This window comes from Alligator sinensis, unplaced genomic scaffold (genome assembly GCF_000455745.1).
Source record: "Alligator sinensis unplaced genomic scaffold, ASM45574v1 scaffold458_1, whole genome shotgun sequence".
Lineage (NCBI taxonomy): Eukaryota > Metazoa > Chordata > Crocodylia > Alligatoridae > Alligator > Alligator sinensis.
In genome coordinates this window covers 1724390-1737580 of record NW_005841944.1, presented here as the reverse complement: position 1 = coordinate 1737580, position 13191 = coordinate 1724390, and the positions used below count along the sequence as shown (strand labels likewise).

The window sequence follows — 13191 nt, the reverse complement described above, 5'->3', positions numbered from 1 at the left end:
CAGCCTCTGCTGGAGCTCCAGCCAGGGAGCAGAGGGGAAGAGTCAGCTCTGCTGTGGAGCAGAGAGTCCCACTCAGCCCAGAGAGCATGCTGGGATGCTAGGGGACTCTGATTTAACTTGAACCAGGAAGGGTTCTAAGACACGTTTCATAAGCCAGTTTGACCCAAATCAGTTAAGTCTGATACTGCATTCAAACCAGTTTCAGCCATTTTCAAACTGGTTTATGTGCACTGAACATCTGTTCTGTTACAGGTTTAAATCAGGTTCTGATCACTTAAACCAGTTTATGTGTAATGTCTGTCCCTAGGGGTTAGGTCACTTAAAGGTGGGATAGTTCCAGCCATTCAGGACTGTTTATGCATTTTTCATTAAACCATCATTAGAAAGCAAACAGAATCAATGCTGGGAAGAGAGACAATACCCTCAGCTACAGAGTGGGTTTTAAGGATGGAATGAAATCTAGGCCTCTCACTTTGCGCATAAGCTTTGTAGCCAGCAAGCTGTGGTATAAAAAGTGACCATTACCACCATGATCAGCTCTTTCAACCATATTTTTAAAAAGAAAGGTAGCTATAACTGAATTTTGTGAGGGGCCCAGTTCCAGGGGATGCATAGGTATGCCCTGAGCATGCTTCTCAGGTCAGACCTGTCAGGAAACTTAGGCACTTCTCTACCTAATTTTTGCATCCCAATGCTGCTTATGTAGGATCCAAAGTTAGGGATGTTCTAGGCAGACACAGAATCAGACTGCAAGTACAATTCCTCCTTCAAAGTCCTAATCAGAAATAGCTTCCCAATCTCTCCTGCAGTCCTATGGGGCCCAGCTAATGAAGGTATGTTGGAGATCTGTTGATCTATGCTTCCTCTGCATCAGAGCCCTTCCTTGTCCCCATTTAGCAGTACCCTTTTGTGAAAAAGCACTGGCCCCTTCCACTCCTACTCTCCTGGCAGGCACAGGGTGAATTATGGCAATTTTCTGCAATGGCAACTTCTCATGGACAGATCTTCTACCCAGGTTGTTGCCTAGGTTCTTGTACACACAAGCTAGAAGAGACCTAGGCTGAATGTTTTCTGCAGCCTTTAGCCAAATGGGAACATTTTTTTTCTGGTGCCTGACAGTAACTCTAGTTCAAGATATGCTTCTCTTCATTTCTTAAGGAACACTTCTCTTCAGTAAGCTTAAGCAGCTGTAGGGTGAAATTTTGGCTCCACTGTACTCAGTGGCAAAGCTCTTACTGACTTTGTTGGAGCCAGGGTCTCGCCCCCAGTGTTCCAAATTGATTGTGCAAAACAAAACCAACTTACTGGGGGACCTAGAGCAAATTCACCTAAATGACTTAAAAAAAAAAAAAAATCCTTCAATTTTGCTGAGCCTTAGAACCTGTGTTACATAGAAACCCTCTAATTTTTTTAGGCGTTAGGGGATAACAGTATAAGTAGTTCACTCAGTTTGTCCAATTTAACCTCCATGCTGTCATTAAACTCCTTTGTAGTCTGTCTCCTTTGTAGTCAGTTGATTTTTTTTTTTTTTAAGATCGACCAACGTATTCATTAACTTGCACAGATGTACATAGCACTAAAGAAATATTACAAGCCAGACAAGTCCTGTTTTTTTAGAACGGAGGGTGAATGGAACAGCCTACTTCATAAGGACACCATGTAAATGAAGGTATGCAAATAAGTGAAAAGAAATGAAAGTCAAATAACCCTTTTTGCCTGTGTAAATGCAGATGCTTCATATGTACTCATTAGGTTATACGGGTAGTAGACACCAAATAACATGGCCTTTTCCATCCAGATATGATCTGTGAATTAGAGCCTCTAGCTAGTCAGAGGGAGTCCAAGTTGGTTTTAAGTCACTTTTATGCTTTGCTATTCCTGAAGTTGGGTGGAAACTGAGCTCCAAGACTGCTTGAACTTTCATGTAGCTGCGTAAGGTCAGAAAGAAAGAGGTAGAAACTCAACCACTCTATGGGCTGGGGATCATTGTGGCTCAGGAGAACTCTGGTCACATTCATTTTCTTACTGAAATGTCATTTTTCTGGTGGCCAGGAATGGAGGTAGCAAATACACTGCTACAGAGGCAACCCAAAGATTGCTACACAGAGGGATAGTCATCAAAAGGCCAACCAAAACAAGTTTAGGGCTGTTTTCTACCATCAGAGCAGTGTGGAGCAGCTCCAGAGCTGACCCAATACTTGGGCTCCTAAGGAGAATGTAACAGGGAACATTATGCATTTCACCTGCAGCGTGACTCTTTAAATCTTTGTGTTGGTGATTTTACAATTCCACTGCAGAACTTTGTAATAAAACAGACTGGCTGACCATGCAATCTGTGACCCAGCATTATCACAGCAATACTACAGATCAGCTCTAGGTAGCTCTATATCCCTACCTTATATCAACATGCTCAGGTAAATGTGTAAATATTTGATGTCTGAAAGGCTGTTCTCCTTTTATACTGCATATGGGAGTAGGATGGATTTCACACTAACTTCCCACCTGTTGGAGTGGTGGTAAGATGCTGATTTGACAGAGGGATAATAGCAACACCCCTTGAAAGGGAGCAATGCTGCCAGGGAACAGCAAGAGGCCAGACAGCTGAGAGCGCACCAGATTAGCTCCCTTCATGCAAGAGAGGCAAACTGGTTTCTTATGGAACCCTAGAGCTTGTCTACATTGCCTAGATGCCATGCCCGGGAGCGCTGCTGTGAAGCACGCCAGGCCTGTTTCTCCCAGTTTTGCTTGTGTACTTGACAGAATATCTGAGAGGGCCACTCCCAGCTTTCTGGGATTTGGTGCATGCTGAGTAGCTTCATGGTGGCAGCGTAGAAAAGGCCCTAGACTCCAGTGGGTTTCAACGCTCAACACCACTTCTCAAAGCACTGCATTTAAGACTCAACGCTCAACACCACTTCTCAAAGCACTGAATTAAAGCCCTTCCTCTGTTAGCCTAGGGACAGAAGGTACACATAAACCAGTTTCAAAATGGCTGAAACTGGTTTAAGCTAAACTTGGTTGAATGTAGTGTCAGACTGAACTGATTTAGGTCAAACTGGCTTATGAAACTTCTGTCCTAGAACCCTTCAAGTTAAATCAGAGTCCCCCAGCATGCTTTCCAGCTCTAAGCTGGGCTGTGCTCTGATATGCTGCGTTGGCCCTGGTCTTCTGCTCTCAAGCCGGAACAGTGAGGGCTGGCTGACAAGGGGGTGGGGTGGGGGGAGAGGGGGGAAGGGCAAACCCAGCTGGGGATGCAGCCCAGTCTACAGCAGTGGGGGATTGCCCCCACCCCAGGCAAACCCTGGCTGGGGTTTGGGGCCAGAGAGGGGGCGTTAAACACTCCTTCCCCCGCTCAAACTTCCTGCTGGCTGCAACTGTGGACTACAAATCCCAGAGGCACCTGGAAGCAGGAAGAGGAACTGATAAGCAACCCTGCAGAGTCCTGCTGCTGTAATTGTGCACTGCAAATCCCAGAGACCTCAGGGGTAGGAGGAAGAGGAAGTGAACGCACAGCTAAAGAGCTGTGCTCTAGCACCCCCCACCCCGGCTTCTGGCCGGGCATGTGGCTGCATTTTTTGAATCAAAGGTAAATGTCTGTTCACTTCTGTTTAAATTTAATCTGTACAGCTTAGACTAACCTGAGTTGTTCCTTGTGGTTCAGTGGTAGAATCCTTGTCTGCTACACATGAGACCCAGGTTCAATTCCCAGATGCCTATACAAAATGCTTTTCCCAGCTACAAAATACTACAAAAGCCACAAAATACAATTCCCAGATGCTTATACAGCTATGGAGGCACCAAACATCTAGACCCAGTCTGGTGTTTGGATTCTGTCTCAGTCACCTAAAGTGGGAATGGAAGGTCTAGACAGCTTCCACTCCTCCAAAAACAACTCCTGCCTAGGCATACGTATCAAAGGCCTGGGTGACTTCTCATGCATACACCACGATCCGGAAGGATCAACGATTGCCAAACAGACTAACTTGCAAAGACTGAATCAGTTCAGCCTTGGGTTTTTTGACTGACTGTACCTAGCCTTAAAGAAGAATGACCAAGAAACTCAGCCAGGTAGCCAGGCAGCCACTTCTCCCTTTGTCTGCATAAATCCTCTGTATTAGAATTTTCTGGGGTTTAGGGAGGTAACATCTTTAAAAAGCCAAACAGGAGTATTTGGTAGGTTTTTGTGTTGAAGGGATCACAGTGACTGAGGTCAGACACTTACACATCTGTGTGAATCATCGCACAGCTTTTGAAGTCTGTGGGATTTCATGTGGCATGGAATTTGGACTTCAAAATATAGACTCCTACACTAAATATAACCTCCTAGTCCACATTAAGACTTCAAGACTCTATGGCCTGTGATTATATAAAACTCCATGGCATCCAGATAGAAGTGGGTGGAAAGATTAAACATAAAACAAAGTGCGTGGGGGCAGGGAGTCAGCAGAATGGCAAATATTTAAGCAAACAATATTTTCGGCCTAACCCTAGAGTCTCTTGGTCATGTGGCATCCACAGGCATGAGATAGGTTAATTGACATTGTGGTAGAAGTGCCAGAAGGCATAAAAGGTTTTGCTACTGTCAGGTGCCTGGCAGCACTAACACCGGTATAGCTAGACTGAGTAAAGCACTAGTGGGAATGTTGTTTCTGAACTTCTCCATGGCAAACAAGACCTGAGGGTGAAAGTTCTTGTTCCCCCTACTCAGAATACAAGTGTTAATTAGTAGCAGTTGTGGTGAGTTCTTGTTCTGGACATTTGTCCACTAGAAACTGTCCAGAGACCACCAAAGAGTATTTCCTGCAGGGCAACAAATGGCCATTGGATAATGCCAGCTTTCAATCATTACTGATCTGGGCTGGATTTGAACCACTAGCATTCGAAAGGTTCTGCATCTCCTTGCCCATAACATATAACCTCAGCAATCTAGTCACCCTTCCCCCACGTGTTTTGGATGTAGAGAGAATCCTTTGATTTATGAGTACAGTAGCAGGCTGTGACAAACACGTTTCTCAAGCAAGTTACAAGCTGTACTGTACACATACACGTCGTCACAATCGCTGACATCCCACTTGTAGCCTGAAGTGCTATTCTTAACTTTCAGCTTGCACATGAATACAAGCTATTCCAGTTTTATCCAACATGCGAGAGACTCTAGTCATTCGAAAAACTGTGATCAAATTTTTTGGTGAGCAGCTGTGGGGGTTACTGAGAAAATGGTTTAGAGCACCTTCCATGAGAGGTTCTCCCAAAGTAATTCCAACACCCTGATAAGATAAGTAAGCATTGCCTTACCTCTTTGACAAATAGGTAAACTGTGGTATGGTAAACCAGAAAATATAGGAGGTCTGAGCTCCCTGTTATAACTCACCTACTATGAAAATAAATGTTCACCTTCCTTGGCAATGGCTGTCAGTTCTACATGCTGAGCTTCTGGCCTAACCCAGCTATTTTGGGCCTGTTGCGATATGTATTTCATTTTTTGTAAACGTGGATTTTCAATGTCTTAATTGAAAATTCTGTATTTAAAAAGTGAGAGGCATTAATCCTGTCCAAAACTAACTCCAAATGGAGAAGGAAACAGTCAGGTCTGTCCTGCGGCCAGCGAAGGGAACTTGGCAGGTCTGTTTTCTCATGTCTCTTCTGTCTGTGTGGGAAGCTTTAAACAAAGAAGCTCTAGTCCCTCGGGGTCCTGCCACTCCCAGTTCCAAACTACTCTTCCCTTCTTTTGCTCTAATTTGCACACACGCATGTTCTCTCTCTTGCAGTGACACTTGCTATGGCAATAGCAAATTAAACCCTACAGTGCTGAAAAAATTAAAGGAAGCGGAAAGTAAAAAAATATATGCAGGGAATCTGGAGCAAAGCCAGCGTCCCTGAATGACTCCAGCTCTCCAGCCCGCCCCAAATGACGTCCTCCACCCCCTCCCTGCCCTCCCTCTCCCCAGAGGGCAGGCACAGCCAAGCCCTGCTCTCTTCATCAGAGAGACAGGAGTTCCTCTTCTCCCTTTCTTGGTTTCTAAGCTGCCTTGTGACCTCAGGGACCTTGCAGTATTTTGTGTTTAAAAGGAAAGCAAAGGCCAAGCATAAGGGAATGAAGAGTGAGGGTTAATAGAGATTCTTCTCTTAAATCAAGCAGCAAAACCTTTTTTGCACCCATTAAGGGAGCAAAATCTGCTGCAAGGCACAATGCAAAGCAAGGCAGGCAGCTGGGGTGCCAGGCGTATGCCATCCCTTTCGCACCGGGAATATTCCCCCTCTTACCTGCAGCCAGTTTACCACCCAGCAGCACCTTCCTCCCCCAACAAGCAAAACACACCCAAAAGCCAGAAGGGCTTTCATCTCATCTCATCTGACATCCTAGCGGGGAAAGCTGGGTTATATTAAATGGGAACTCTGGGTGTGGCCAAGGCTGTCTGCCTCAAAACTAGAGCTATTCAGGGCTGTAATTTGCGGAAAGCATTTAGCTCTTTATCTTTTCCTTACATGACTTATTTGTGAATGGGCTTGGATTTTTCCAAATCTGTTTGAACTGACTTGGGGAATGGCTTAAGTGGGTGCACACAGGTCTGATCTCTGTCTTGCAGTGAGCACTTTGAGGAGGAATTGGTTACCTAAAGGTTGTAGGGCCTCTGACCTTGTGGCTGAAACTGTTTTCAACAGGAACAGGGCTGGTAGGTCACTGGGTCAGTTCATTTCAAGATGGCCATGTTAGCACTTCAGGCACAGGTATATGTGCAAATGCTTTTGCATGAGTGTTTGCAAGGCTTTTGCTCTTGTGAACAGCTCATTGGATAAAATAACCATGGTTATGTGAAGGCTAACAGAAAATAAAGCCTCACAGACACTAATCAAAATTAGCCCGTGGTTTGTGTTTACAAACGTATGTTTGTAAGTTAGATTTGGCCCAGCTGCAATGGCCCCTTGGAGTTTGTTCTGTGCGCCCTCTCCCTCTACTCTTGTTATGATAAATGTTCCCTCTGACTTTCTCTCAGCTTTCCCCATTCCCTTTCTGGGTCACTCCAAATTCAAGTGTCTCCCGCATAGAAAGAAAAAGAACAAACTCACTCAAGTGCCTCTAAATGGTTTAATTTAAAAGTGATATATATGGATATTAGAGTTTTCATAGGCAGTAGGGGCCTGTTGATTTCAAGGCAGTGCCAAAAGCAGAGTGTTGGGAGCAATGGGCAAGAAAGATGCAGGAGTAAGCAGCAGTGGAGAGGAGAGTTAGTCACTGGGCAAGAAGTGGCTGGCAGGTAATGATTACAGATCTTGAGGGGTCACTACTAAAGATACAGGCAGCATCCCATCCTGGAGGACTTTACAGCATTGAAAAGAATAATAATGTTACCTTTACAAATATGATTATGATCATTATTCCCCAATGTCTTGTTCTGAGCTTCAGTTCTGAAAGACTAAATCAAATTCCTGGCCAAATACAAGGGTTGGTTTTTTGTTTGTTTGGGAGACTTTTTTCTTTTCTTTTTTTTTTTTTTTTTTTTTTTTTTGGGGGGGGGGGGGAGGGTCTTTTATTTATTACAAAGCTGTAATGAATAAACCTTTGGCTGGCTAGGAACTAACCTGTGTGGGTCCTTAGATGAGCTTTGAGATGGGAAGATTTGCCATAAACTTTTTCGCAACCCACGTAGTAGCATTTGTGCTTTTTCTGGGGTGACTCGGGGTCAGCCCGGCTTCTCCCCCGTCTGTTCCTTTGTTTGGGGCTTGGCTCACTTACTGCAGCCAGGCTAGTAGGTGTGGCTGCTTTTCCTCCTCCACGCTTGCCGGCTGCGAAGACGCTTTCCTCCCCAAACTCCTCAGGAGAAAGAGCAAGGCTTATTTTTTCTCTTTTATCAACACTCTCCGTTTTTTCCATCCGAAGGGCAGGAGAGTTTGGGATGTGCTGGTTTAGATCGGCTAAAATCCTGGCCACCACAAAAAGCGATGATCCATTGTCTTTCCCAGTCTCTTTTGCTTCCCACTTTTCTTCTCCGTTCGAGGGAAGTGGAAGAGGTACTGCTGCATCAGGTCGAGGGTCTGGTTCCCCTCTGGGGCTATGGATGATAGCACGACTGGACATAGAAACAAGGCACTCGGCTGCAAAGTGATCCACATATGCTGCTGTTGCCATTTTTCATGCGTGTAAAAAAAGAAAAAAAATGAGAGAGAGAGAGAAATACTCTTTCTCTTTAAAAAAAAAAAAATACAAATAGCCTTTTCCTCTCCTATAATTTAGAATCTCTTTGCAGAAGTGAGGGTTGATTTAGCAGCTATCATAAATGCACTTTGTTCATGAAGATCACACCCGGCTTGTCCCTAAAGTCATTTAAAGTCCAGTAAAGGGGGATAAAAAAGAAAATCCTAACACTGGCAGTTTGTTGCTTGAAGTGGGAATTGATGCTGATTTTCTAGAAAGCCATAAAATAACAAAAATGCAGTTTCTCTAGCCCTTCCATTGCATTGTGACAGTAGAATAAGCTTTCCCCGTTATTGCTCCTCTGAGTGTTTCAGACCCCCGTAGGGGCGTGGCCTGGGAAAACATCTGGGCGTGACGTCAACGAGAAGCCACATCCTGGGCTGATCAGGTTAGCAATGAACATAGACTTCAGCTGCTGCTGCACTGAGACGCACAGAGAGAGACAGCGAGAGAGCAGCAACGTGCAGGCATAGAGATGTGGCCGTGAGCTTGGAGTCAGCAAGGAAATAAGAGCAGGCAAATGAAAGAAAGAATGTGATTGGCTTAGTGAAGATGTTCCATGGCCTATCAGAGTGGACATATAGAAACTTCCACATTTGCAAATTTTGAGGAGCCAATGAGATAAGTGTTCTTGCATGACGCAGCAGGAGGTAGAAATTCAAGATAATCTTTGGTTTATTTCCCTGAAATCCTTTCAGGAAAAAGCCTACTGTTTGTGGGGGTGTTTCATGTGCTACAGAAGAGCAGTGTGCTGGCAAACAGAACCCACACACGCCATGCTGCCTCTTACACTCCATGAACTTTAGTTCTCAGGACTGTGCAATGATTAACCATCGCATTGTTTTCAAGTATTATTCCCTCTGCCCTTCTTTAGCAACTGCAGAGCATGATATATTTAAACAGCTTCCTAGTAAAGGTGGTTTAGTAGGCATTGAGCTCTGTCTTTGAAAGATTAAAAGCCATGCTAAGTCAGAACCAATAAAAGTAGCATAGAACAGGGAAGTTTTTACAGAATCTCAGCATGGAGCTAAAAACCGACTGTTCTTACAGCAGAGCACTGAGCTGGAAGTCTAAAGACGCATACACTGTAGCACCAGTGTGTCGTCAAATTATTTAAAAGTGGAAAAGATAGCAACAATTTCCTTTCAGGGGAGGAGGGGGATTTTATTTTTTGGTTTGTTTATTTTTTATTTTATTCCCAGCCTACAGAAAAATAGCACAGGTAATTTATAGGGGTTTTGTGTGTGAGTGAATAAACAGCCAGGTGCACTGATTGTGTGAAGAACTTGCTGCAGCAAAATCAAATCTGAGACATGAGCACTTGCCCTGGATGCTGAGTTTGTGGGACAGGAAAGAGGCATAAAAATAGTTGCTGGGCTGCTGGCTGGGGCACTGCCACTGCTAGTAACACAACCACCGACATAGCCCACGCAGTGCCACTGCCCAGAGCACAAGAGTACTCAAGTACATTGATGGGTACTGCTTTAGAGCACTTCAGCCACCTCTGGAACATTTCAAAGAGCATGTATGTTGGTACAGGCAGCCCCTTAAAGCATTTCAAAGACATTTGACATACTTCAAATATTACACCTATCCACCCTAAGTGTATGATTGCCCACTCTTAGACTGTGGTACACGAGGGGAAAACTATGGTAGCTTATATCTCTGTTTCATGGAGGAATGTCCTGCCCTAGTTTAGTTTCTGCTTAATGCAGAGAAAGAGCTAGGAGAATGACATTGGCAGAACAGCACTGACACGCAAGTCCTTGCCTGCTTTTCACCTCTCTGTAATGTGTTTGTTTTTCGAGACCCTATAAACTACACCAGAATAAGCAGCTCTTATGTTGCCTTAAAAACAAACATGCTGGTATCTGTTGGTGAATTCCCCCGCATAGACACAGCTTCAGACAGATTAGTTGCCGTGTCTACACATGCACTTTAATGCACATTAGCCTATTTTAATATTAAAGAATCACTTAAAAATGTGCTTTTTAGTTAATGCACGTTAAAATAGGCTAATGAGCATTAAGGTCTCAGACAGGAAGGCGATCCAGGCTGACATGGACAGGCTCAGCAAATGGGCGGACGAGAACCTGATGGTGTTTAACACCAAAAAATGCAAGGTTCTCCACCTTGGGAGGAAAAACCTGCAGCGTCCTTATAGGCTCGGCAGTGCTACACTGGCTAGCACTACAGAAGAAAGAGACTTGGGGGTCATCGTTAACCACAAGATGAACATGAGCCTGTGCGGCTAGTAAAGCAAGCAAAATGCTGGCTAACATCCATAGATGCTTTTCAAGCAAATCCCAGGACATTGTTCTCCACTTGTACTCAGTCTTGGTGAGGCCGCAGCTGGAGTACTGTGTCCAGTTTTGGGCCCCACAATTCAAAAAGGATGTGGAGAAGCTTGAGAGAGTCCAGAGAAGAGCCACAGGCATGATCAGAGGTCAGAAAAACAGACCTTACGATGACAGGCTGAGAGCTATGGGACTCTTTAGCCTGGAAAAGCGCAGGCTCAGGGGTGATCTGATGGCCACCTATAAGTTTATCAGAGGTGACCACCAGTATCTGGGGGAACGTTTGTTCACCAGAGCGCCCCAAGGGATGATGAGGTCGAACAGTTATAAACTACTGCAAGAACATTTAAGGCTGGGCATAAGGAAGAATTTCTTTACTGTCCGAGCCCCCAAGGTCTGGAACAGCCTGCCATCGGAGGTGTTTCAGGCACCTACATTGAACACCTTCAAGAGAAATTTGGATGCTTATTTTGCTGGGATCCTATGACCCCAGCTGACTTCCTGCCCCTGGGGCAGGGGGCTGGACTTGATGATCTTCCAAGGTCCCTTCCAGCCCTAATGTCTATGAAATCTATGAAAGTGTCACTAAACATTCTGCTGTTTAGTTAATGGGCATTAAGATAGGCCCATTTTTCTAGTACCTCAAAATCGAGGTATTAGTTTTAATGCACATTAACTAAAGTGCATGCTTAAAAGCAGACCCGTTAGGGCCTTGTTACAGAGTAATTTTGGGTGGCTCCTAGAGCTCTTAACACCTGGATTGTTTGCACATTAATACCTGAAACTAAGTTTAAGCACTGGTTCTGTGCCCAAAGCTATGGCACTCCAGGGCAGGATTCTCTGATCCATGTTCCCCAGCTCGTGTTACACTAAGGCGTAGCTACTCTAAGCTACACCTTAATGTACACACCACACCTGCCCCCCTCCAACACTGGCCCAGATTGGGTCCACTGCTCCCCGCCCCCACACTTTATTGTGGCTGCCCATGCTGTTTGTCCCAGAGGAGCAGGCAGGGAAGGGTTAACCTCCTGCCTGGCTACCACTGCTTGTTTCTGGGCAGGCTCAGCCCAGAGAACAGCAGCAACTGGAGAACCTGGTGTTAAGCATTTAGATCTGTCTGAAGCTGTGTGTGCCACATACCAGGACAGTATATTCCTCTGTGAAACAGGGATATAAGCTACCACTGTTTCTCCCTTACATATTGCCTTCTTCCCTAACTTTTCCTGTCCCCGGGTTTCTCTTAAAGGATGTGTGGCTACAAAAAGGGAAGGGGGGATACCTCTATGCTCTGCAAAGCAGTTATGTTGATGATGAGACACTAGAATGGATTTGGGCCTTGTAAACTAAGATCTGAAACTCTCTCTGGACTTAGTCAGGTCATTTAACCCTTCTATCTTAGTGTCTTTACCTATAAAAGAGAGGTAGTAATGCTCAGCCTTGCATCTTGCAGGGCTGCTACCACTAAGTATTATCTGTAAACCATGACATAAGTAATACAAGAATATTTACAGTGACCGCCTCCCCCATAGAGATAAGGAGGGGTCAGAAGACAGGGGTTAACAGGCCCATACCACCAGCTCAGTTGGACAGTCTTTCTTTGCAACACAGTTCAAAATTTGGCTGCTGTGCACGTATCTCTGCACAAGCAGCTGTCTTCCTCTTCTCTAAATGCATACTTCCCCCAGCTTTCCCTGCCCACTTCAGATAAAATGAATGCACCCTGGTGCAGTTGAGTGGATAAATACACCCTCAGAAGTTAATGTTGCTGCCCCAGGGAAGGAGCACTGAGGTGGGAATGTGCGGGTCTTCTCTCCCCATCCTTTTGGAGACCTTGAGCAAGGGAAGAATGTCCACCAAGGAATTCTCATCACTTGACCTGACTGGCAAGAGTAGCAGGGGGAGGGAGACAGATGCCCATTGCTAGAAGCTCCAATACATTTTTAGCTGGTACATATCTATCTTATAGTCTCTATACTACTCCCTCTCACTGCAGGGTGAGTGCCTCCCAGGTAAAATGACCAACAAATGTGAAGTCTCAAATGGACTTCACAGAGTCTCTTTAGTAATTCTCTGCTGTTTTTAGTAAAAACTTTCTTGGAGTCTGCTGCAGTTTTCAATGTTAGAAGTTTACTTTGATGCTTGGAGCTTGTCAGGTTGATTTGTTTCAGAAACAGGGTTGGGTTGGGTTGATTTTGGTGGGCTGGTTTGATTTTGGTTGGTTGGGGCTCATGAGGTAGGCTAGTAGGGTAACAAGATTGTGACTGTCGCTCTAGGGATAGAAATGCCTTGTCAAAGAAAGTAGAAATATTCTGTCAAATGAGGAGGATAGGAATATAGCCTGAAGTGTGGAAAAGTATTCAGTTTACTCAGCCCAAAAAGGAATGAAGAAGGCTCATATTCCCCTCCTCCAGTACCCAATAGGTTAAGGAGTGGAGAAATGCCGGCCTCTCGGAGAGCTTAGCACATTCCCCTCACTCCTATGAAGCAGCAGTAGAGTCTGTGCCATGTTCTGACATGTTTCTGTCACGTGGCTAAAGCACAGATACAGGTAAATTCTTTGGTTTTCTTTAAATGACTTTGTCCTAGAACTCGAACAAGAGTTGCTATACTCTGTTGTTAAAATCTAAATGTAAAATGAAGACATTACCTGGAACCCAAGACCTTAGGACAGTTTTAATACAAGTCATGAAAGAAGCACTG

At 44.8% G+C, this 13191-nt stretch overlaps 1 protein-coding gene and 1 long non-coding RNA gene across 2 annotated transcripts in view; one reads left to right on the top strand and one right to left on the bottom strand.

The window, feature by feature from the left end:
- The window catches only part of KLF13 (Kruppel like factor 13), a 50940-nt gene extending 42277 nt beyond the window's left edge, over window positions 1-8663 (bottom strand). The window contains exon 1 of the mRNA XM_006020029.3: window positions 7582-8663. Within this exon, the coding sequence (XP_006020091.1) occupies window positions 7582-8128 (547 nt within the window). The 5' untranslated portion in view covers window positions 8129-8663. The remainder of the gene's footprint in view (window positions 1-7581) is intronic.
- The window catches only part of LOC112549658, a 26308-nt gene continuing 19522 nt past the window's right edge, over window positions 6406-13191 (top strand). The window contains exon 1 of the long non-coding RNA XR_003093174.1: window positions 6406-7256. This is a non-coding gene — a long non-coding RNA (uncharacterized LOC112549658). The remainder of the gene's footprint in view (window positions 7257-13191) is intronic.